This window comes from Rhinoraja longicauda, chromosome 16, assembly GCF_053455715.1.
Source record: "Rhinoraja longicauda isolate Sanriku21f chromosome 16, sRhiLon1.1, whole genome shotgun sequence".
In the NCBI taxonomy this organism is placed as follows: Eukaryota; Metazoa; Chordata; class Chondrichthyes; order Rajiformes; family Arhynchobatidae; genus Rhinoraja; species Rhinoraja longicauda.
The window spans coordinates 45,903,755-45,928,940 of NC_135968.1; the positions used below are offsets into that span (position 1 = coordinate 45,903,755).

The window sequence follows — 25,186 nt, forward strand, 5'->3', positions numbered from 1 at the left end:
CCTCCACTGCACTCTGTGGCAGAGAATTCCACAAATTCACAACTCTCTGGGTGAAAAGGTTTTCTTCTCACCTCAGTTTTAAATGGCCTCCCCTTTATTCTTCGACTGCGGTCCCTGTTTCTCATAACCTCTGTGGGCATGAAATGTGAGGTGGGATTATTGCCATGTGGCTTTGTGGAGCTAACCCCCTACTTGTCCGTGATCTTGTTTAGCTGCTGTGCTCAGTCTCTCTCTAGTCTACTCTGTGATGTCTGTTTGCAAGAATGTAATTTGTGGCACCAGTGGTCACTTCAAGTAAGTGTTCTGGCTCAGTGTGCAGAAAGGATGGATTACTTCCAGTAATGCAGACCTTCCAGTAATGCAGAGAATGTAGGTCATGAAACATTTGAACTCTGCAGCGTGGCCTTACAGTATTCAAAGTCGTGGTGCGAAACTATTACAAGAACCTTCAGCAAACAACATGAAATCGTAAGAGTGAAAGCAGCTCATCAATTAAACTATGGCAATACAATACAATACAATACAAGACAATACAATACAATATATCTTTATTGTCATTGTACAGGGAGGGGTACAACGAGATTGGGAATGCGCCTCCCATACGATCCAATAAATTAATTAGCTAGTCAGTATTAATTTAAACAACCCAATGAAACAAATTGGAACAGTTATAAAAACAGAATAAAGTGCAAGTAGATCTGTGCCGGTTCACTGTGCGATGTGACCATCCGGCTCAGCAGGACCGGTTCATAGCAGCTATGGCCCTGGGGATGAAGCTGTTCCTGAGTCTGGAGGTGCGGGCGTAGAAGGCCTTGTATTGTCTGCCCGATGGTAGAAGTTCAAACAGACTGTTGCAGGGGTGTGAAGAGTCTTTGTGGATGCTGGTGGCTTTTCTGAGGCATCGTGTGTTGTAGATGCCCTCCAAGGCTGGTAGCTGTGTTCCGATGGTCCTCTGAGCTCCTACAGGAAAAGCAAGATTCAAGGTGCATCGAAACGAATGGGGTGGCGCAGTGTGTAGAGCTGCTGCCTCATGGTGCCAGAGACTCTGGTTTGATCCTCACCTCAGCTGCGGTCCATGGTGGAACTTGCACATTCTCCCTGTTACTGTGTGGGTTTCCTATGAGTGCATTGGTTTCCTCCCACATCCCAAAGAGTTTAGTTTAGTTTAGAGACACAGCACGGAATCAGGCCCTTCGGTCCATCGGGTCCGTGATGCCCAGCGACCCCCACACACTAACACTATCCTACACCCACGAGGGACACTTTACACATACACCAAGCCAATTAACCTACAAACCTGTACATCTTTGGAGTGTGGGAGGAAACCGAAGATCTCGGAGAAAACCCACGCAGGTCACGGGGAGAACGTACAAACTCCGTACAGACAGCACCCGTAGTCGGGATGGAACCTGGGTCTCTGGCGCTGCATTCACTGTAAGGCAGCAACTCTGCCGCTGCCCAAACACCCAGATATGTGGGTTTTAGATTAATTGACCTCAGTGAATTGCCCCAAGGGTGTTGGAAGTGGCTGAACAAAGAACTCATGTGACCGGGTGAGCAATGGTTGGCTTGGGCTCCGTTGGCCGATGAACCGTTTTCCACGCTGTATCTCTAAACTAAACTAAATCCGGCTATTACACACAATCTCATATTGTGGACTGGGCAGCTCTTTCTATTCGACATCCCTGCCCTGCAGGCCCACATGATAGATTTCCAGCTGGGAGGAGATAGTGGGGTGCTTTTGAAGGCTGGGGGCCGGAACATTCCCAATTCTCCCTTGCACCCAAAATGGCTGTCATCAAATGAGTAGGCCATTAGATTTGAACTTTTAAATGCATGTGAGTACACAGATTTTCCTGGGAATACCACAGATATTCAGTGTCCCTGGGTGAATGCATTACAGTTGCCCAGAAATTAGATCAATTGAAAGTGGAATTAAGCACGAGAATTAGGAGCTAAAATAAACTGCCTTGTCCTTGTAGTCTGCTCTGAAATGGCTGATCTTTCATCTCTGCATAACTTTCACCATTATCCCTATAACCCTTGATTCGCTCAATGCCCAGAAAACTATCAGCTTGTCATCGAGTTCAATGTAATTCCTGCCACATGTGCTGCATGTTAAATTACATTATTCGAGGGAAAGAACATTTGGCCTTTACTGCATGTAGTAAGGAGTATAAAAGTCTTGATGCAAATTTACAGGGCCCTGGTCACTCCACACCTAGGGTTGCCAACTGCCCCGTATAAGCCAGGACATCCCCTATTTTGTGCTAAATTGGTTTGTCCCGTATGGGACCGCCCTTGTCCCATATTAGGCCCAGACAGTGCTGTAAGCCCGGACACTGTAGGCCTATAGGTCCGGGGGCTGTTGTAGGCCAGGACAGTGTAGGCCTGGGCGCCGCCTAACGGAGGTTGCGTAGCAACCCGCCTCCCAGCCCGGGTGATCGCCATTGGTGGAGCGGGAGCACGTGGCCGCTGGCTGGGTGAGGTCACGTGGGGCACGGGGTGGTGATGTCACCTTTTGTCCCTTATTTGGGAGTGAGACAGTTGGCAACCCTATCCACACCTGAAGTACAAAGTAGTTTTCATCTCCATATTTAAGGAATGATTTGCTTGTATGGGAATCAATGATGAGGAGGTTCACTCTGTTCATTCTTGAAAGGAAGGGGTTGATGGATGAAGAAAGGTTGAGCTGATTAGTTTAGTTTAGAGATACAGCGTGGAAACAGGTCCTTCGGCCCACCATGTCCGCGCCGGCCAGCGATCCCCGCACATTAACATTTACCCACACGCACGAGGGACAATTTACATCTTTGTTACCAAAGCCAATTAACCTACTAACCTGTACATCTCTAGAGTGTGGGAGGAAACCGGAGCACCCGGAGAAAACCCACACAGGTCACGGGGAGATCGTGCAAACTCCATACACACAGCACCCGTGGTCAGGATTGAACCCGGGTCTCTGGTGCTGTAAGGCAGCAACTCTACCGCTGTGCCACCGTGCCACCCCATGGGGTGTCAAGGTGGTGTGGGGACAAAGCAGTGGTGTGGTGCTAAGGCCAAGCTTGGATCAGTTATAATCTTACTGAACCGGGTGGCACCACCACACTGGCTGCCTCGACAACAGTCTGTCTGTCCTTTCTACTGTTTTTATTATTTTAAGTATGTGTTAAAGTCCGCGGCACCTGAGGATCGACTGTGGAGAGCTCCAACCGCGGGGCCTGTGGACTTTAACACCGTGAAGCCCGCGGTCTCTGGTAAGAAGAGGCCGACTCGGGAGCTCCATGCCGCGGAGAGTGTTTCAACCGTCCCGACGCGGGGAGTTTCGATCATCCCGACGCGAGGGCCTCGGACAGTCGGCAGCGGCGACTGTGGACGGTTCAACAGCCCCGACCGCGGGTGAACAAAGAGGAAGATGATAGAACTTTATTACCTTCCATCACAGTGAGGAATGTGGAATCCGCTGTGGTGGATGTTTATGTTACATTTTACATTATGTGGCTGTGTGTCTTGTTGCTTTTCACTTAGTATGGCTGTATGGTAACTCAAATTTCACTCTACCTTAATTGTTACATGTGGCAATAAGTTGATCTTGAAATCTTGAATCTTGAAGTGTGGAGTGGGCTTGGGGGCCAGTCGAGCTCACCACAGCTCCTGTTTCCTTCGTCAGTTTCCTGGGGTGAGTTTGTGCACCACGAGTCTCCTGCGATGAGTTTGTAAACCGTGATAAAAGTGGAACATTCTGTAGCTCCTCATCAGGCCAGGCAATAATTGTGGAGAGGGAGTTATCTTCTCAGATCAGAGCACATCTTAAGTTGCCGGGGTGAGTAAGTGCCCTGCCTTACTGTCCTCCCACCTTGACAAACCAGCTTGAAATTCAATCTGTGCCAACAGTCTCTCCTTCCACACAGTTGTGTTCAATGAAAGCAGTTCTGGTTTCACTGTGAATGGCTTTACACGGCGAACTTCACGGTTTTTGACCCAAAACCAAAATAATGCACCCAATATAATAACAATAATTTACTACTTGGTTAAAATGTCTTCTTGTGCTTGGAAAGCGTTTATGAAAGTTGATTATTTGCTTGTTCAATTACCCAGTTGTGTAAGCTGATAGTCTTGGATACATATCTGACCGTTGGAGCTGTGGAGTCACACATCTGATCCTGTGGTTTAGTATTTGTCTGTCTGGTCAGACTGAACGGATGCCAACTTGATACATTTCATTTTCACGAGACATGGTGCCTGCTACCCTTCTTTATATATTCACCCTTAGAAAAGGCATCTATCTGCAAACCTCAACTGTTTGTAGCTCAGGACCTGGAGCAGTTGGACTTGTGATCCTAGACCCTTCATGGGACTTTACATCGCCGCGGGGCCTTCCATCGCCCTGCGCGGCTCGGCCGCGGGGCCTTCCATCGCCCAGTATGGCTCGGCCACGGAGCCTTTCATCGCCCAGTATGGCTCGGCCACGGGGCTTTCCATCGCCCAGTATGGCTCGGCCGCGGGGCCTTCCGGCGCGGCTCGGCCACAGGACCTTGCATCGCCCGGCGTGGCCGCGGGGCCTTCCATCGCCCAGTATGGCTCGGCCGCGGGGCCTTCCGGTGCGGCTCGGCCACAGGACCTTGCATCGCCCGGCGCGGCGCGGCCGCGGGGCCTTCCATCGCCCAGTATGGCTCGGCCGCAGGGCCTTCCGGCGCGGCTCGGCCACAAGACCTTGCATCGCCCGGTGCGGCACGGCCGCGGGGCCTTCCATCGCCTGGTGCGGCTCGGCCGTGGGACCTTCCATCTCTTTGCGGGGGCTGCGCGAGTCGGTCGCCTCGGCAGAAGTCGAACTATCTGTCCATGGGAGAAGCATGGGGGAAGAGAGAAGAATTTTCTTGCCTTCCATCACAGTGAGGGAGAGTCTGGAGGAGTCACTGTGATGGATGTTTGTGTTAAAATTGTGTGTCTTGTGTTTTTTACTCTGTACTGTTGTGGCTGCGTGGCAAATGATTTTCGTTCAATTCATTTTGAATGACAATAATGACAATTCAGATTCAGATGTAGGTTGGTTGCCGTGGTCATAGATGGGAGATGATGGTGTGCTCCTTTGTCCACCCGTGCCTCGTTTGCCTGGTGTTACCATGACATTAACGACCCTGCACCACCTCACTCCCACATGTGGATAAGGTTTGTCTTGCCTGACCTCCCACGGGATACTATATCCGTGGCTTAAACCCAGCGGTATGAACATTGACTTCTCTAAAGGGCCTGTCCCAGTTATGCGATTTTTAAGGCGACTGCCGGCGACTGTCAAAGTCATAGCAGATCGCCAAAATGTTCTTTTACCTGACGACAATGACCACGACAATGACCACGACAATGTCCACGACAATGCCGAGTCAGGTCGATACAAGTCACTTTTTTTGTGAAACTAGCACCTGGCTGAGAGATTACACCGTCTTCGGAAACATCGCAAAATTCCCACACTTACCTGACCGTCAAACTGTCACCTCCAATCCACCTGTCAAATGTGGATTTGACCTGATAAATAAATTGGTAAACAAAACTATCTTCTGGTATCTTCAAATGCCTTTTCTTAATTTAATATTACGTGCTTCTAAATACATCTACGACAACCTAGCAAACCTGGGGACAGCGTGCGACAGACAGCGCCCGCAATAAGCTACGATACCTGGCCACAAGCCAGCTGGCGCCCAGACATTTCTAGCAGGTAAATGTTTCCGCGACGCGCCGAGATCCCCTACGATTCATTGAAGACTCCTCACGGTCACGCCCGCGACACCCCGACAAACGTTCAGCGACAGCCTAGTCACCGACAGTCGCCTTAAAATCACCTGTGGGACAGGCCCTTTAGTTCAAGTAACCCTTGCTTTCCCTCTCTCTCCATCCCTCCTCCTTCCCAGTATCTCCGACCAGTTTGGCTGTCCCTGGTTACATTTTATCTCTGCTTGCTTTGTTGTCACCTTCTCCTAGCGAACAATGATCTATTCTACATTTTCCTCGTTCTCCATCTCTTTTGAAGTTTTGTTTTCACACACTTTACCCACCTTTATCTCTGTGTCTCCCTCTCCACTGCTTCTCAGTCCGAAGAAGGGTCTCATCCCGAAACGTCACCCATTCCTTCTCTCCAGAGATGCTGCTTGTCCCACCAATTTACTGCAGCATTTTGTGTCTATCTTTGGTATAAACCAGCATTTGCAGTTCCTTCCTGCACATATATCCATGGCATCATGCTATTTGGGACTAAAGACTCCCAGTATTAAGTAGGTCTCCCTTAGATAGACACAAAATGCTGGAGTAACTCAGTGGGACAGGCAGCATCTCTGGAGAGAAGAGACAGGTGTTTCTTAGTCATGATGGAAAGTAAATGTTAATATGTAGTTTAAGACTTCCCATGACGGGATCCTATAGGTCCATGACAGGTGGTGCAGCGGTAGAGTTGCTGCCTTACAGCACTTACAGCGCCGGAGACCCGGGTTCCATCCCGACTACGGGTGCTGCCTTTACGGAGTTTGTACGTTCTTCTCGTGACCTGTGTGGGTTTTCACCGAGATCTTCGGTTTCCTCCCACACTCCGAAGAAGTACAGGTTTGTGGGTTAATTGGCTTGTTATAAGTGTAAACACTGTCCCTAGTGGGTGTGAGATAGTTAATGTGCGGGAATCGCTGGTCGGCGCGGACTTGGTGGGCCGAAGGGCCTGATTCCGTGCTGTATCTCTAAACTAAAAAACGAAACTGTACATCAAAATCCTGCTGATTATTCAACCTTTCCATGGACCTATTTTGATAAAAGGGGGTATGGAGCATCTCTGCAATAATACTTGTTCAGTATTATCTCATTGAAGCACAAGAGTTCTCTACAAGGTAAGATTTCCTTCTGCTGTGCTGATATCTGCCTGAGATGGGTTAATATATGATGGGCGTTTGACGGCACTGGGCCTGTACTCGCTGAAGGATGAGGGGGGACCTCATTGAAACTTACCAAACAGTGAGCGGCCTGGATAGAGTGGATGTGGAGAGGATGTTTCCACTAGTGGGAGAGTCTAGGACTAGAGGTCACAGCCTCAGAATTAAAAGACGTTCATTTAGGAAAGAGATGAGGAGGAATTTCTCTAGTCAGAGGGTGGTAAATCTGTGGAATTCTTTGCCACAGAAGGCTGTGGAGGCCAAGTCAGTGGATATATTTAAGGCAGAGATAGATAGGTTCTTGATTAGTACAGGTGTCAAGGGTTATGGGGAGAAGGCAGGAGAATGGGGTTAGGAGGGGGAGATGGATCAGCCATGACTGAATGGCGGAGTAGACTTGATGGGCCGAATGGCCTAATTCTGCTCCTGTCACTTATGACCTTATGATATATAATTTTTTTTCCATGTGGGATGTCCATTTCACCTATAGTTGGATATTTACTATGCATTTTATTCCTTCTCTTTCACTTCAGTAAATGTCAGGCTAGCTATTTGCCACCCTCCAGTCTTCCGGCACCTCTTCTGTATTTAAGGACGACTCGTACATTACAACCAGGGCTCCAGGCAATTTCCTCTCTAGTTTCCCGCAATGCCCTCCGATATATCTGATCAGACCCTGGAGATTTGTCTACCTTCATATACGACAGTACCTTCAGTACTTCTTCAACGGTAACCCTGACTGCTCTCAAGACACTTCCAGTGACTGCTCCAATTTTCTCCGTCCTACTGTCTTTCTCCTCAGTAAATACGGAGGAGAAATACTCGTTTAGGGCCTTGCCCATCTCCGATTCCATACAGAAATGACCGAAACATAGAAAATAGGTGCAGGAGGAGGCCATTTGGCCCTTCGAGCCAGCACCACCATTCATTGTGATCATGGCTGATCATCCACAATCAGTAACCCGTGTCTGCCTTCTCCTCCGTACCCCTTAATTCCACTAGCCCCAAGAGCTCTAACTCTCTTTCAAATTCATCCAGTGAATTGGCCTCCACTGCCATCTGTGGCAGAGAATTCCACAAATTCACAACTCTCTGGGTGAAAAAAATTATTCACATCTCAGTTTTAAATGGCCTCCCCTTTATTCTTAGACTGTGGCCCCTGGTTCTGGACTCCCCCAACATTGGGAACATTTTTCCTGCATCCAGCTTGTCCAGTCCTTTTATAATTTCATATGTTTCTACAAGGTCCCACTCTCTCTCTAGTTACCCTTTTCCCCCTTGTGTATTTAAAAAATCTTTTGGGATTGTCCTTAATGCTACCAGCTAGCTATTACAGAAATCTATGGCACAAAAGGTCAGCACATCTATACTGGCCAAAAAATATCTGGACTAATCCTAGCTTCTGATTTGTAGTCCTGATGCTATGGAGCAACAAATTCTCAACCAAGTTCTTTTGAGTTGTTGCCATGCTTTTTGCCTTGACAACCCTTTCAGGAAGTGAATTCCAGAAACCTATCACTTCAAATGAAAATCAAAATTTCTCTCCTCCCCCACTCTTTTCACCTACCTGTTGCCTTGAATCTTTGTGGGAGGGATCAATAATTAAGACATGGCGAAATTTGTCCTTGGACTGTACTTCACCTATGCCTCTTAGAATTTGCACTCAATTATTTAATATCACAAGGATGTTGCCAGGACTAGAGGGTGTGAGCTACAGGGAGAGGTTGAGTAGGCTGGGTCTCTATTCCATGGAGCGCAGGAGGATGAGGGGAGATCTTATAGAGGTGTATAAAATCATGAGAGGAATAGATCGGGTGGATGCACAGAGTCTCTTGCCCAGAGTAGGGGAATCGAGGACCAGAGGACATAGGTTCAAGGTGAAGGGGAAAAGATTTAATAGGAATCCGAGGGGTAACTTTTCACACACAGGGTAGTGGGTGTATGGAACAAGCTGCCAGAGGAAGTAGTTGAGGCTGGGACTATCCCATCGTTTAAGAAACAGTTGGACAGGTACATGGGTAGGACAGGTTTGGAGGGATATGGACCAAGCGCAGGCAAGTGGGACTAGGGTAGGTGGAACATTGTTGGCCGGTGTGGGCGAGTTGTTTCCACACTGTATCAGTCTATGACTGTATGACTACCACCTAAGCCTCACGTCTTCCAAAGACTGTGACTGCAGCTTCACTAGTTTCTGTTCGTAGCCAACGTTCCATAGTCTCGACAGCATTCCTGTAAAGCTGCTGCACACCCTGCCCTCACATCCTTCCTGTAATGTGATGACCATATCTATATATGGTACTCCAGTAGTGGCCTGACCAGTATTTATATAACTGCAGCATGACCTCCCAGCTCAATCCCGCAACATTCAGAGTGCAGACTGAATTATCTTCTCTGCTGAGGATGTGGCTAAGATAAACAATTTTTAGTGTTTTTATTGAGAATCAGAATTTATACTGGTGTCCTTGATCTCTCAATTAGTCAGTGTGGTCTCTATATTTCTGCACAAAGAAACGTAGTTCTAAGTCACATTGTTGTTTTAAATGTTGAGGCTGGGACTATCCCATCGTTTAAAAAACAGTTGGACAGGATAGGACAGGTTTGGAGGGTTATGGACCAAGTGCAGGCAAGTGGGACTGATGTAGCTGGGACATTGTTGGCCGGTGTGGGCGAGTTGGGCCGAAGGGCCTGTTTCCACACTGTATCACTCTATGACTATGACTCTATGAGACGGGAAAGATTGAAAAGAGACCTGAGCAGTCCTGAAGAAGGGTCTCCACCCAAAACGCCACCTATTCCTTTTCTCCAGAGATGCTGTCTGACCTGCTGGGTTTCTCCAGATGTTGTGTCTATCCCCTGAGCAGTAATTTCTTCATGTTGAGGGGGGTGTATACGTGGAGCGAGCTGCCAGAGGAAATTGTCAATGCAGGTACAATGGTGACATTAAAACAAACGGTTAGGCAGGTGCAAGTATGTGAAAGGTTTGGAGGGATATGGGCCAAATGCAGGAAAATGGAGAGCTTGGGCTGTTAGGAAAGGAGCTGGACAATATCCACACAATGCCTAATCAGCACGGCCTCTTCGTTCTATCACACTAAGCTGGAGATGTCCTTAGGGCGGTCACGGTGGCACAGCGGTAGAGTTGCTGCCTTACAGCGAATGCAGCGCCGGAGACCCAGGTTCCATCCCGACTTCGGGTGCTGTCTGTACGGAGTTTGTACGTTCTCCCCGTGGGTTTTCTCCTTGATCTTCGGTTTCCTCCCACACTCCAAAGACGTACAGGTATGTAGGTTAATTGGCTTGGTAAATGTAAAAATTGTCCCTAGTTTGTGTAGGATAGTGTTAGTGTGCGGGGATCGCTGGTCGGCGCGGACCCGGTGGGCCGAAAGAGCCTGTTTCCGCGCTGTATCTCTAAACTAAACTAAACTAAACTAAACACTCCAAAGACGTACAGGTATGTAGGTTAATTGGCTGGGTAAATGTAAAAATTGTCCCTAGTGGGTGTAGGATAGTGTTAATGTGCGGGGATCACTGGGCGGCACGGACTTGGAGGGCCGAAAAGGCCTGTTTCCGGCTGTAGATATATGATATGATATGATATGATATGATGATAAAAGTGTCCATGTGAAAATGTTCGGAGAAAGAAAATAATATGAACTATTCTTGCAGTGTTGCTGAGGAATGAATATTGGGATATGTATTTGTCTTTCTGTGTTGCACACATGCCCTGTTTGACAAGGATGCCTGCGTGTCGGCTCTTGACTGCAGCACCTCAATGCTTTGAAGGTTTCAAAGTCTCTGTACAATGCGGTGGAATGCAATACCACATAATCTCTGTCCTGCCACCGGAATCCTACGTGAATCATTGATTCGTTTTAATACAGTCGTTAATATTACAGTTAGACACAAAATGCTGGAGTAACTCAGCGGGTCAGGCAGCATCTCAGGAGAGAAGCAATGGGGGACGTTTCGGGTCGAGACCCTTCTTCAGACTGATGTCAGGGGATGGGGTGGGGCAAAGATAGGATGTAGTCGGAGACAGGAAGATAGTGGGAGAACTGGGAAGGGGAAGAGGATAGAGAGGGAAAGCAGGGACGATCTGAAGTTAGAGAAGTCAATGTTCATTTAGCTGGGGTGTAAACTGCCTAAGCAAAATATGAGGTGCTGTTCCTCCAATTTGCGCTGGGCCTCACTCTGACAATGGAGGAGGCCCAGGACAGAAAGGTCAGATTGGGAATGGGAGGGGGAGTTGAAGTGCTCAGCCACCTGGAGATCAGGTTGGTTAAGGCGGACTGAGCGGAGGTGTTGAGCGAAACGATCGCCGAGCCTGCGCTTGGTCTCGCAGATGTAGAGAAGTTGACATCTGGAACAGCGGATACAATGGATGAGATTTTTTCCGACACAATATTACAGTTAGCAATTATTTCAACGGATGGCGCAGTTTAGGAATTCCGTGCTTTAATGAATTAATACTCCTCTTTCAGGTGAGCTCGTGGGTTACATGGCTGATCCTCACTGCTGGCTCCATGGAAGAGAAGAGGGAAGTGTTCTCTTACTTGGTTCACGTGGCCAAGTGCTGCTGGAACATGGGCAATTACAATGCAGTGATGGAATTCTTGGCTGGCCTCAGGTATTGTTGATTCATTACTTCACTGGAAGACCTTCAAAGTTACGATCAGAATGCATTTTTCCATGTTATGTACAATCTACTTTGATCATGATCTTTTTCTTTTGGCACTTATTCAAGAATTACTTTGGATACGTTAGGTCAAAACAGCTTTAGTTCCACATGAATTGAAAGAAGGATCAACCATTGATAGATTATGCAATATTTTACATTAAAATCAACATAGAAACATAGAAACAGACAATAGGTGCAGGAGGAGGCCATTCGGCCCTTTGAGCCAGCACCGCCATTCATGTGATCATGGCTGATCATCCACAATCAGTAACCTGTCCAACTTCTCCCCATATCCCTTGATTCCACTAGCCCCTAGAGCTCTATCTAACTCTCTCTTAAATTCATCCAGTGAATTGGCCTCCACTGCCCTCTGTGGCAGAGAATTCCATAAATTCACAACTCTGAGTGAAAAAGTTCCTTCTCACCTCAGTTTTAAATGGCCTCCCCTTTATTCTTAGACTGTGGCCCCTGGTTCTGGACTCCCCCAACATTGGGAACATTTTTCCTGCATCCAGCTTGTCCAGTCCTTTTATAATTTTATGTTTCTGTAAAATCCCCTCTCATCCTTCTAAACTCCAGTGAATACAAGCCTAGTCTTTTCAAACTTTCCTCATATGACAGTCCCGCCATCCCGGGGATAAATCTCGTGAACCTACGCTGCACTGCCTCAATTACAAGGACGTCCTTCCTCAAATTGGGAGACCAGAACAGTTTTGGATGATGGTGTATTTCATTTCCAAACACGTTCACTGCATTCAGGTGTTCCTTATGTAAAAGGAAGGAAGCTGTTCTACCTTTCCTACAGTCCAAGAACAGGAATTTACTGTCCATCTACTGTATCCATTGTTCAACAAGTGGTCTCTTGTACATCGGCCCGACCAAACATAGACTAGGCAGTTGTTTCGCTGAACACCTTCGCTCAGTCCGCCTGGACTGACCTGATCTCCCGGTTGCCAAACACTTTAATTCCCCTTCCCATTCTTACACAGATCTTTCTGTCCTAGGCCTCCTCCGTTGTCAGAGTGAGGCCAAACACAAATTGGAGAAACAGCATCACATATTTCGCTTGGGCAGCTTACAGCCCAGTAGTATGAATATTGACTTCTCTCACTTCAAGTAATCCTGGCATTCCCTCTCTCCCCATCCCTCCCCCACCCATGTCACACCAGCTTCTCGTTCTCACCCAGCAAAACAGACTGTTTCCTTTACCGTCATTACTTTTTTGCTTATCTTTTATTCATTTGTTCTACATCTCTCTACATCACCATCTATATTTCTTGTTTCCCTCTCCCCTGACTCTCAGTCTGAAGAAGGGTCTCGACCCGAAACGTCACTTAATGCTTCTCTCCAGAGATGCTGCCTGTCCCGCTGAGTTACTCCAGCATTCTGTGTCTATCCAGGAATTTCACCACCGTTTTAGGAATCGTATTGTTAATCTAGAGGGGCCAAGACTTCCAGCAATGTTGAAAATATAAAAAATAATGCTTAATATGTCACACTTGCCACGGCTCCAGACACGTGAGACTCTTTCCACACTCTGCCCCTGAGCTGGTAAGAGCTGACTCCTCCCCTGAGCTCCCCTCACCTGCATTTAATCTGCTTCCCTCGTCTATCCCTTGGTATAAATACCTGAGATCATCACCAATGGGGGGCAGAATAACCAGTTCGGCATTCTGTCGGTTCAATAGCGGTGCTGGGTGCTGGGTTCTGGGTGCTGGGCTCTGGGTGCTGGGTGTTGGGTGCTGGGTGCTGGGTGCTGGGTGTTGGGTGCTGGGTGCTGGGTGCTGGGCTCTGGGTGCTGGGTTCTGGGTGCTGGGTGCTGGGCTCTGGGTGCTGGGTGCTGGGTTCTGGGTGCTGGGTGCTGGGTGCTGGGCTCTGGGTGCTGGGCTCTGGGTGCTGGGTGCTGGGTGCTGGGCTCTGGGTTCTGGGTGCTGGGTTATGGGTGCTGGGTGCTGGGTTCTAGATTGTGGGTGCTGGGTGCTGGGTTCTGGGTTCTGGGTGCTGGGTGCTGGGTGCTGGGTTCTGGTTGCTGGGTTCTGGGTGCTGGGGTGCTGAGTTCTAGGTGCTGGGTGCTAGGTTCTGTGTTCTGGGTGCTAGGTGCTGGGTTCTGGGTGCTGAGTGCTGGGTGCTGGGTGCTAGGTGCTGGGTGCTGGGTGCTGGGTGCTGAGTTCTGGGTGCTGGGTTCTGGGTGCTGGGTGCTGGGTGCTGAGTTCTGGGTGCTGGGTGCTGGGTGCTGAGTTCTGGGTGCTGGGTGCTGGGTGCTAGGTGCTGGGTTCTGGGTTCTGGGTGCTGGGTTCTGGGTGCTGAGTTCTGGGTGCTGGGTTCTGGGTGCTGGGTGCTGAGTTCTGGGTTCCCTCCGGATTGCTATCAGAACACTCAAAACAGTTCTGAGGGTTCGTTAGCAGTTCTGAGTTCTGTCGGTTCCAGGTCTATATCTTTCGGTTCCATTGGCGTTTGGATTTTGGGTTTTCTTCAGTACTTCTCGGTGAGCCTGCATTCGAGTCCTTTCCATTTCTGAGCCCACTGACATAATATCATTTTCAAACATATCAATGCGGGACATAATGCCTCGACTAGATGAACCCTGTGGCCCAGCTGTGCCTGACGTTGAAGCTACAAGGCTTGGATGAACATTGGACATGCAATTCCAATTTTGTACCAAAAATGAAGACATGGGTGAATTTTATTTGTGTAGTGGTGATCTTGGTTTGTGGCTACACACCAAAACACATGAGGCTGCTGTGGTAGTCCATTGATTCCAATCGAAAAATTGGAAAGTCATAGAGTGATACAGTGTGGAAACAGGCCCTCCAGGCCAACAATGTCCCAGCTACACTAGTCCCACTTGCCTGCGTTTGGTCCATAACTCTCCAAACCTGTCCCATCCATGTACCTGTTTAACTGTCTCTTAAATGATGGGATAGTCTCAGCCTCAACTACCTCCTCTGGCACCTTGTTCCATACACCCACCACCCTTTGTGTGAAAAAGTTACCCCTCAGAATCCTATTCAACCTTTTCCCCTTCACCTATGTCCTCTGGTCCTCAATTCCCCTACTCTGGGCAAGAGACTGTGCATCTACCCCATTTATTCCACACATGATTTTATACACCTCTATAAGATCACCCCTCATCCTCCGGCACTCCAAGGAATAGAGTCCCAGCCTACTCAACCTCTCCCTGTAGCTCACACCCTCTAGTCCTGGCAACATCCTTGTAAATCCTCTCCGTAACCTTTCCAGTTTGACAACATCTTTCCTGTAACATGGTGCCCAGAACAGAACACAATACTCTAAATGTGGTCTCACCAACGTCTTATACAACTGCAACATGACCTCCCAACTTCTATACTCACTACTCTGACTCATGAAGGCCAAAGTGCCAAAAGCCTTTATGTCCACCTTATCTACCTGAGACCCGACCTTCAAGAAACCATGCACCTGCACTCCTAGATCCCTATGCTCTACAACACTACCCAGAGGCCTACCATTTCATGCGTAGGTCCTGTCCTTGTTAGACATCCCAAAATGCAACACCTTACACTTCTCTGTATTAAATTCCATCAACCATTCCTCCGCCCACCTGGCCAATCGATCCAGATGCTCAAGTGGGCAAAGTGTAAGGTGTATCATGAGTGTGGAATTGCGCACAGCAATTTTCTAGTCTGATCACACTGTGGTAGGGACTGGGGTTTCCTAATCCCAACTTTTGGAGATTTTAATAACAAGGGAAACCACTGATCATCTTACACATATTGTTCATCCAATTCAGTGCAACTGTAGACCCACGTGCAGGTCATCCTGTATTCAAATCCATTTGCAAACCCGTTGAATCCATAGCCCAAGTAGACAAGTAGGATCTCCTTGTCAGTAATGTCCCACTCAGGCAAATATCACTGTGCACGTCAGAGTTATCCAAGAGCTTCTTTTTTCTCTTAGGCAGAAGCAGAAAATGCAAAGTATGTGTCGGAAGGAACTGTAGATGCAGGATTAAACCGAAGGTAGACGCAAAATGCTGGAGTAACTCAGCGGGTCAGACAGCATCTCTGGAGAGAAGGAATGGGTGACCTTTCAGGTCGAGAACCTACTTTGGACTGAGGGTCAGGGGAGAGGGAGATGAGAGATATGGAAGGGTAAGGTGTGGAAATGACAGATCAAAGTAGATATCACTCGTCTCCCTCTCCCCGGAATCTCAGTCTGAAGAAGGGGCTCGACCCGAAACTTCACCCATTCCTTCTCTCCAGAGATGCTGCCTGTCCCGCTGAGTTACTCCAGCATTTTGTGTCTATCTTACTCAAAATATGTATATTGATTGTTAATTTCACCTCATCACTGTGCTGTGAACTATTATTACCAGACAGTGAAGCTCGTGGAAATGTGTTTCCAAAGGAACAGATATTCTGGCTTTTATATTCACCAGCATATTAGGGTGCATCATCAAAGAAAAATGTTTTCAACATCAATTCATATGGTTTTCTCTATCATATGATATCTTGATTAGTAAGATCCAGCACCAGTGACAGCTCCGGCACCTAAACAATTAGACAATAGACAATAGGTGCAGGAGGAGGCCATTCGGCCCTTCGAGCCAGCACCACCATTCAATGTGAACATGGCTGATCATTCTCAATCAGTACCCCGTTCCTGCCTTCTCCCCATACCCCCTGACTCCGCTATCCTTAAGAGCTCTATCTAGCTCTCTCTTGAATCTATTCAGAGATTTGGCCTCCACTGCCTTCTGAGGCAGAGAATTCCACAGATTTACAACTCTCTGGGTGAAAAAGTTTTTCCTCATCTCCATTCTAAATGGCCTATCCCTTATTCTTAAACTGTGGCCCCTGGTTCTGAACTCCCCCAACATTGGGAACATGTTTCCTGCCTCTAACGTGTCCAACCCCTTAATAATCTTATATGTTTAGATAAGATCCCCTCTCATTCTTCTAAATTCCAGTGTATACAAGCCTAGTCGCTCCAGCCTTTCAACAGACGACAGTCCCGCCATTCCGGGAATTAACCTAGTAAACCTACGCTGCACCCCCTAGCACTGCAACACTGCAACTTAGCACTGCAACTTAGCACTGCAACACTGCCATTCGGCCCACCAAGTCCGCACCGACCAACGATCCCCGCATATTAACACAATCCTATACACACTAGGAACAATTTACATTTATACCAAGCCAATTAACCCACAGACCTGTACGTGTTTGGAGTGTGGGAGGAAACCGAAGATCTCGAAGAAAACCCACGCAGGTCACGGGGAGAATGTACAAACTCCGTACAGACAATAGACAATAGACAATAGACAATAGGTGCAGGAGTAGGCCATTCAGCCCTTCGAGCCAGCACCGCCATTCAATGCGATCATGGCTGATCACTCTCAATCAGTACCCCGTTCCTGCCTTCTCCCCATACCCCCTCACTCCACTATCCTTAAGAGCTCTATCCAGCTCTCTCTTGAAAGCATCCAACGAACTGGCCTCCACTGCCTTCTGAGGCAGAGAATTCCACACCTTCACCACTCTCTGACTGAAAAAGTTCTTCCTCATCTCCGTTCTAAATGGCCTACCCCTTATTCTTAAACTGTGGCCCCTTGTTCTGGACTCCCCCAACATTGGGAACATGTTTCCTGCCTCGTAAATAGCTGGGGTCCCAGCACCGAACCTTGCGGTACCCCACTGGTCACTGCCTGCCATTCCGAAAGGGACCCATTTATCCCCACTCTTTGCTTTCTGTCTGTCAACCAATTTTCTATCCATGTCAGTACCCTACCCCCAATACCATGTGCTCTAATTTTGCCCACTAATCTCCTATGTGGGACCTTGTCGAAGGCTTTCTGAAAGTCGAGGTACGCCACATCCACCGGCTCTCCCCTGTCAATTTTCCTAGTTACATCCTCAAAAAATTCCAGTAGATTTGTCAAGCATGATTTCCCCTTCGTAAATCCATGCTGACTCGGAATGATCCTGTTACTGCTATCCAAATGCTCAGCAATTTCGTCTTTTATAATTGACTCCAGCATCTTCCCCAGCACTGATGTCAGACTAACTGGTCTATAATTACCCGTTTTCTCTCTCCCTCCTTTCTTAAAAAGTGGGATAACATTTGCTATCCTCCAATCCACAGGAACTGATCCTGAATCTATAGAACATTGAAAAATGATCTCCAATGCTTCCACTATTTCTAGCGCCACCTCCCTAAGTACCCTGGGATGCAGACCATCAGGCCCTGGGGATTTATCAGCCTTCAGTCCCATCAGTCTACCCAAAACCATTTCCTGCCTAATGTGGATTTCCTTCAGTTCCTCCATCACCCTAGGTTCTCCGGGTCCGAGTCTCCGGCGCTGCATGCGCTGTAAGGCAGCAACTCTACCGCTGCGCCACCGTGCCGCCCCTCTGTATTGCACTGTTGGTCATTTGTTGCAGGTCCAGGAAGGTTTTGAAGATGTGGCAATTTATGGACCAGTGTGACATCGAAACGATGAGGAGTCTGAAGGACGCGATGGCACAACATGAAACTTCATCTGAATATCGGAGAGTGGTGAGCCGTGCTGTAAACATCCCCGGCTGCAAGGTGGTCCCCTTCTGTGGGGTCTTTCTGAAGGAGTTGTGCGATGCCTTGGATGGAGCGGCCACGCTGATGAAATTCCACTCGCGCTGCGACTCCCAGGAGGACACCTTTGAGGTAAGAAGTCTGCCCACATAATGAAAACAAATCATGCATCAAGTTCACGCCACAGCACCATTTCCCCTGGAGATTCTGACAGCAACTTAACCTGCAGCGTTACAAATCCCTCACACTTTAACCACTTCACAATGCTCATTTCATTTGATTATCACAACATTCATAAGAGATTATGACGTCAAATTGCAAGCAAAAGGTCTCAACATATAAAACCACAAAAAGGAAAATGTTTTGCTTTCTGTTTTCTTTTAGTTAAGTGCTATCATCTAGAGCAGCACTTCTCAGTTCATTCAAGGTGGGGGAGTTTATTCATTCAAGCTTGCTTCTTGGCTCAATCTGAGCTTCTTGGAAATCGCAGCCATTTTATTACTTCCCACAGACATTTGTGGTTTAGCAGATATGGGAGGAAATGAAAGGAACCATGATTGAGATGGCTGGCTGATATGATTTTATTTACCATATCCTTTTCCGTCCTTGTATGTAATCATGAACAATCATGTGTATGAAGGAACTGCAGGCGCTGATTTAACACGGAGGACAGACACAAAGTGCTGGAGTAACTCGGTGGGACAGGCAGCATCTCTGGAGAGAAGGAATAGGTGACGTTTCTGGTCGAGACCCTTCTTCAGACTGCGAGTCAGAGGAGTGGGAGACTAGAGATATGGTAGGGTGAGGTGTGAAAACGACAGACTGGAGTAGGGTCTCGACTAGGTTTCTCACTTCCAAATAAGGGACAAAAGGTGACGTCAACGCCCCGCGCCCCACGTGACCTCACCCAGCCAGTGGCCACGTGCTCCCGCTCCACCAATGGCGGCCGCCTGGGCCGGGAGGTGGGTTGCTACTCAAACTCCATTAGGCGGCGCCCGGATCTCCGGGCCTACAATGTCCGGGCCTACAGCACCCCCTCGGCCTAATACAGGACAAGGGCGGTCCCGTACGGGATAAACCAATTTAGCCCAATATACGGGATGTCCCGGCTAATACGGGACAGTTGGCAACCCTAGTCTCGACCCGAAACATCACCCATTCCTCCTGTCCAGAGATGATGCCTGTCCCGCTGAGTTACTCCAGCATTTTGTGTCTATCATGAACAATCTGCCCAATCCATGTAGGTCGTTCCATTTTTCTGATGCCTTATCTAGACAGTAGACATCCACTGATCTTTTAGAGTTGAAAGTGAATCTTAAACGAAGACATTATGAAGCATGGAATATAAAGTAAGTGTTTATAGGCAGCAGTTACTTAGATTTCTCCAAATACATGGAGTGCTTCCACAAGGTTCAGACTTCAAGCTGTGCTGATGCAGAGATTGCTCAGAGCATTAGAAGTTTTTTTCTGGCATTCAGTTTTTCTAAAATGCAATTTCCAGCTTTATGGTCTGTTTGTGGTTGGGCTTGGTGGCAGCTGCTCATTGAGGGATATACACTGATCAGCCAAAACATTATGACCTGGTGAGCCACAACATTATGACCACCTGCCTAATATGCTGTTGGTCCTCCGTGTGCAGCCCCATACGCAGCAGGGTGCGATGCACTGTGTATTGTGACACATTCCTCCCGTGACCACCATTAACATTTTCTGTGACTTGTGCCACAGTAGACCTTCTGTCGGTTCGGACCAGACGGGATAGCCTTCGTTGCCCTCGCGCATCGATGAGCCTTGGGCGCCCAACACCCTGTCTGTCGCCGGTTTGTGGTTTGTCCCTCCTCGGACCACTGTCGGTCGGTACTCACCATTGCTGACCGGGAGCACCCCACAAACCTTGCCGTTTCAGAGATGCTCTGACCCAGTTGTCTGGCCATAACAATTTGGCCCTTGTCAAAGTCATTCAGGTCTTTACTCCTGCCCATTTCTCCTGCATCCAACACATCAACTTCAAGAACTGACTGTTCACTTGCTGCCTAATACAATTGTAACAAGATAATCAATGTTATTCACTTCGCCTGACAGTGGTCATAATGTTTTGGCTGATCGGTGATCGCTTGTTCCTAGTTTATTGCAGACTACAGTGGCCAGGAACACTTTTTGCAGCGAATTGGAAAAAAAGGACTGAATAACACGGAGAAAGAGTCCACAGTAAATAACATCCTCCAGACCATTCGAAGCTGTAACCGGAGCCTGGAGTGTGAGGAAGGAGAGGACAGTGGTGGCAATGGCTGCGCTTTAAGGAAGAACTCATTCAGAGACAGAAGCAAATATCAGTAAGTATGGCATTCAATTCCTCGTGGTATTTATGATTTTTTTAAATCAATTCAATTAGGGCGGTCACGGTGGCGCGGCGGTAGAGTTGCCGCCTTACAGCGCTTGCAGCGCCAGAGACCCGGGTTCGATCCCGACTACGGTCTGTACGGAGTTTGTACGTTCTCCCCGTGATCTGCGTGGGTTTTCTCCGAGATCTTCGGTTTCCTCCCACACTCCAAAGATGTGCAGGTTTGTAGGTTAATTGGCTTGGTGTATGTGTAAATTGTAAATTGCCCCCTAGTGTGTGTGTAGGATAGTGTTAGTGTGCGGGGATCGCTGGTCGGCGCGGACCCGGTGGGTGTTTCCACGCTGTATCTCTAAACTAAACTAAAATAAATACAATCGGATTAGTTGGGTGCAACTACATGTTTGCAAAGAAAACCTTTGAAAATGAAACAGGCAAACTGTATATCTGTGAGCATGAAACTATTTGTAAACACACAGTACTCCATGCTTCACCATAGCTTTGACCACAAATGTAATCCAGGCATCATTGATTGCCAGCCTTGCTGCATTTGGCCCAGGCATCCAAAAATGAGGCTGATGCATAATCGACTTGTCCAAAGGTTTGCGAGGTTTCTATTAGTTTCGTTCTGAATGAATTGTTACACAGATTGTTTTGCATTCAGTAACACATCACCAAGCCTTTTGCTGCCATCGCCGGCTGTCTAATTAGCTCTTCTTTAAGTGCGGTCTAAGAGGTTTTCTGTTACTGCCTCTCATTTTTTTCCATTATTTTATTTCTGAAATACATCCAGAGGCAAGAAAACCGCAGAATCAAATCGAGTGTCATCAGTTGAATGCCAGCCCTGCTGCCTCATCCAAAGAGAAACAAATAAATACATTTGTGTGAGGTAGATAGTTCACCTTGATTCATGCGACTGCAGAAAATGCCTGGTGTTTCTGTGACTTGTGACTGGCTGTGATCAAACACAAACCCTGCTTGAACCATCCTACCACAACCAGAGAGCTGTCCTGAACAAAATGCTGGAGTAACTCAGTGGGTCAGGCAGCATCTCACCCATTCCTTCTCTCCCAAGATGCTGCCTGACCCACTGAGTTACTCCAGCGTTTCGGACAATAGACAATTTGTGCAGGAGGAGGCCATTCGGCCCTTCGAGCCAGCACCGCCATTCAATGCGATCATGGCTGATCATTCTCAATCAGTACCCCGTTCCTGCCTTCTCCCCATACCCCCTGACTCCGCTATCCTTAAGAGCTCTATCTAGCTCTCTCTTGAATGCATTCAGAGAATTGGCCTCCACTGCCCTCTGAGGCAGAGAATTCCACAGATTTACAACTCTCTGACTGAAAAAGTTTTTCCTCATCTCCATTCTAAATGGCCTACCCCTTATTCTTAAACTGTGGCCCCTTGTTCTGGACTCCCCCAACATTGGGAACATGTTTCCTGCCTCAAACGTGTCCAACCCCTTAATAATGTTATAAGTTTCGATAAGATCCCCTCTCATCCTTCTAAATGGGTGGGCCGAAAGGACCTGTATCTCTAAAACTAAAACTAAGAAAACTAAGCCCATCTTCCTCAAATAAAACTCAATATTGCTTCTTTATATCATTGCATTGTTATGTTTCACTCACAAAAGGAGTAATTATAAAATTAGAAGTGCGGTTTAATAATCCACGTCCTCCATGCCAAGTACATTGAATGGGGCATGACTCTCTGGAATGGTGCTGATGCAGAATGTGGCAGAGGATTCCACAGGCTGTTGGCAACTGCAGGAACAGGTGAGTGATTTAATCGGAGGCATCTCTGATTCTTCTTCTCCTTGGTTGTGCAGGTTCATTGTTGGCGATGTGTCAGATTCAGAGAGTGACTCCGTCGAGCAGTGCGGTGAGTGGGACCTGAGCGGGGCGGAGGAGCAGCAGAAGGCCTTTGGTCACGATACGGAGCTCATTCCTTGGTACGTGTTGTCCATCAGAGCCAACGTCCACCAGTTCCTCCTGCAAGGGTCCACCGTCATACACTACGACCAGGAGGCCCACCTGTCAGCACGCTGCGTCCTCAAACTGGAAGCTGACAACTGTACTATGACTTGGTCAAAACCGCCCACAGCCAGCTCGGCCAACGGCAAGGTGAGAAGCCTGGTGCCGGGCAGTGGGACAGATCTCGGTAACACCAAGTTTCAACTGTACGGGCACATCGCACTAAACGGACTGGCAGAAGGTTTCCTGGACCTGTCGGTGGTGAAAGCTGTGTACATGGGACATTCCGGAGTTGATCTTAGCACTGTTTGCATTCAGAACAAGCTTTCTCACATGACCCTGGAGGACAACTGCATCACGCTGCTCTATGGAGTGCACACAACGGACAACCACTTGCTGCATTTTGTGGCTCCGAAATACACCGCAAAGATGCTGCACGACGGACTGCAAGAATTAGTGACGGCCGTGAGGAAAATGAAGAGGTTTCCTGACCAGAGACTGCAGTGGCTGAGGAAGCAGTATGTCAGCTTGTATCAGGTACATGGACTTGACTTGAGCAGTATGTCAGCTTGTATCAGGTACATGGACTTGACTTGACTTGACTTGAGCAGTATGTCAGATTGTACCAGGTACATGGACTTGACTTGAGCAGTATGTCAGATTGTACCAGGTACATGGACTTGACTTGACTTGACTTGAGCAGTATGTCAGCTTGTACCAGGTACATGGACTTGACTTGAGCAGTATGTCAGATTGTACCAGGTACATGGACTTGACTTGACTTGAGCAGTATGTCAGCTTGTACCAGGTACATGGACATCCATCAGCTGCAGCCAACACTTCTAAAGCATGGGAGATGTTGTAACATTAGAAATACCTGTTGGTGGGTTGAATGAATACGGATTGATGAGTTTATAAGGAATAGGACGGAGTTTGTACGTTCTCCCCGTGACCTGCGTGGGTTTTCTCCAAGATCTTCGGTTTCCTCCCACACTCCAAAGACGTGCAGGTTTGTAGGTTAATTGACTGGGTATAAATGTAAAATTGTCCCTAGTGGGTGTAGGATAGTGTTAATGTGTGGGGATCGCTGGTCGGCGCGGACCCGGTGGGCTGAAATGGCCTGTTTCTGCGCTGTATCTCTAAACTAAACGAGACTAAAAGGAGTAGAATTGGGCCATTCGGCCCATCAAGTCTACTCCGCTATTCAATCGTGGCTGATCTATCTCTCCCTCCTAACCCCATCCTCCTGCCTTCTTCCCATAACCTCTGACACCGAGAATATTTATAATGCCAGCATTAACCTGCATATTTAAAGAGGGGACTAGACCAAGTGGACCTGTTGGGCCCAAACCTCTCCCCCTCCCCTCCCCCCTTCCCTCTCCCCTCCCCTCTCCCCGCCCCCTGCCTCCTTCCTCCCTCCCCCTCCCCCTCCCCCCTTCCCCTCCCCCCTTCCCTTCCCCCCCACTTCATCCCCCTCTACCCCCCATTATCCTCCCTCCTCCTCCCTCCTCCCCCCTCCCCCCCTCCCTTCCCCTCCCTAGATTTAAACTTTAAAAATGTGAATAACTTAAAAAATATAACACCGATTTCAATGAAACTTCTTCCATTAGCACCAAAGGGACGACGGTGAGTAAGGTGGGCCTAAAGTTGTCGCGCTATCATGTACCGTTTTGGCTGTAGTTCAGGAACAAACAAACAAACAAACAAACAAGAGTTTGAGTATATAGATAATATTATAAAAGCTCTTGATCAAGGGGAATCTCCAAACACGATGATTTAATGTTACAATCTGCTCTTTCTTGTGTATTCTGATTCCCTGGTATCAAATGTGCAAACAGCAGTAAAGAAAATCATTGTCAAGAAACAAAGATTTAAGATTAAAAGAGTTCAATCTTCAATCTGTTATCATAGACTATTCATGGCGATAGCAGTTCTAAGGTAATGAAGTTATTCTGAATTTAATGACTCCAGACGTCATCATGTTATAACATGAAGAGGGTTTGTCTAGAAATGAAAATGAAAACACTTGCTAATTCACTCTTGCTAGTTCTCTATTTGTATTATTAGACTTACAAATCACATAGGACTAACTGAACAGACACTGGATGAGAAACTAAACGCACTTATTAAAAATTATGCGAATGAGTAAGTCAAGATAGACACAAAGTGCTGGAGTAACTCAGCGGCTCATGCAGCATCCGTCTGAAGAAGGCCCCTGACCCGAAACGTCACCCAGCCTTTCTCTCCAGAGATGCTTCCAGACCTGCTGAGTTACTCCAGCACTTTGTGCCGAGCACCTTTGTTTCTACAAATTAATATGTAATGAGGAGGTCAGAGGGAAAATAAAGAGTTGGGAGCAGAGCAAAACTGAGTGTGAATGTTCAGAGGTCAGAGCCTGTGGTAACAGAATATGTGAATGTCTATGCCTCATAATAAGTAGTCTAATTTACTCCAAACAACAGAACAGTAGACAATAGGTGCAGGAGGAGGCCATTCGGCCCTTTGAGCCAGCAACGCCATTCAATGTGATCATGGCTGATCAATGAAATCACCCAGAGAGTTGTGAATTTGTGGAATTCTCTGCCACAGAAGGCCATAGAGGCCAATTCACTAGATGAATTTAAAAGAGAGTTAGATAGAGCTCTAGGGACTAGTGAAATCAAGGGATATGGGGAGAAGGCAGGCACAGGGTACTGATTGCGGATGATCAGCCATGATCACAATGAATGGTGGTGCT

At 47.7% G+C, this 25,186-nt stretch overlaps 1 protein-coding gene across 3 annotated transcripts in view; it reads left to right on the forward strand.

Annotated features, from left to right (window-relative positions):
* The window catches only part of plce1 (phospholipase C, epsilon 1), a 428,705-nt gene that overhangs the window by 303,608 nt on the left and 99,911 nt on the right, over positions 1–25,186 (forward strand). For all 3 annotated transcript variants that reach the window (XM_078413731.1, XM_078413732.1, XM_078413733.1), the window contains exons 5-8: positions 11,390–11,535; positions 18,009–18,267; positions 20,260–20,468; positions 22,305–22,986. In XM_078413731.1, the coding sequence (XP_078269857.1) occupies positions 11,390–11,535; positions 18,009–18,267; positions 20,260–20,468; positions 22,305–22,986 (1,296 nt within the window). The remainder of the gene's footprint in view (positions 1–11,389; positions 11,536–18,008; positions 18,268–20,259; positions 20,469–22,304; positions 22,987–25,186) is intronic.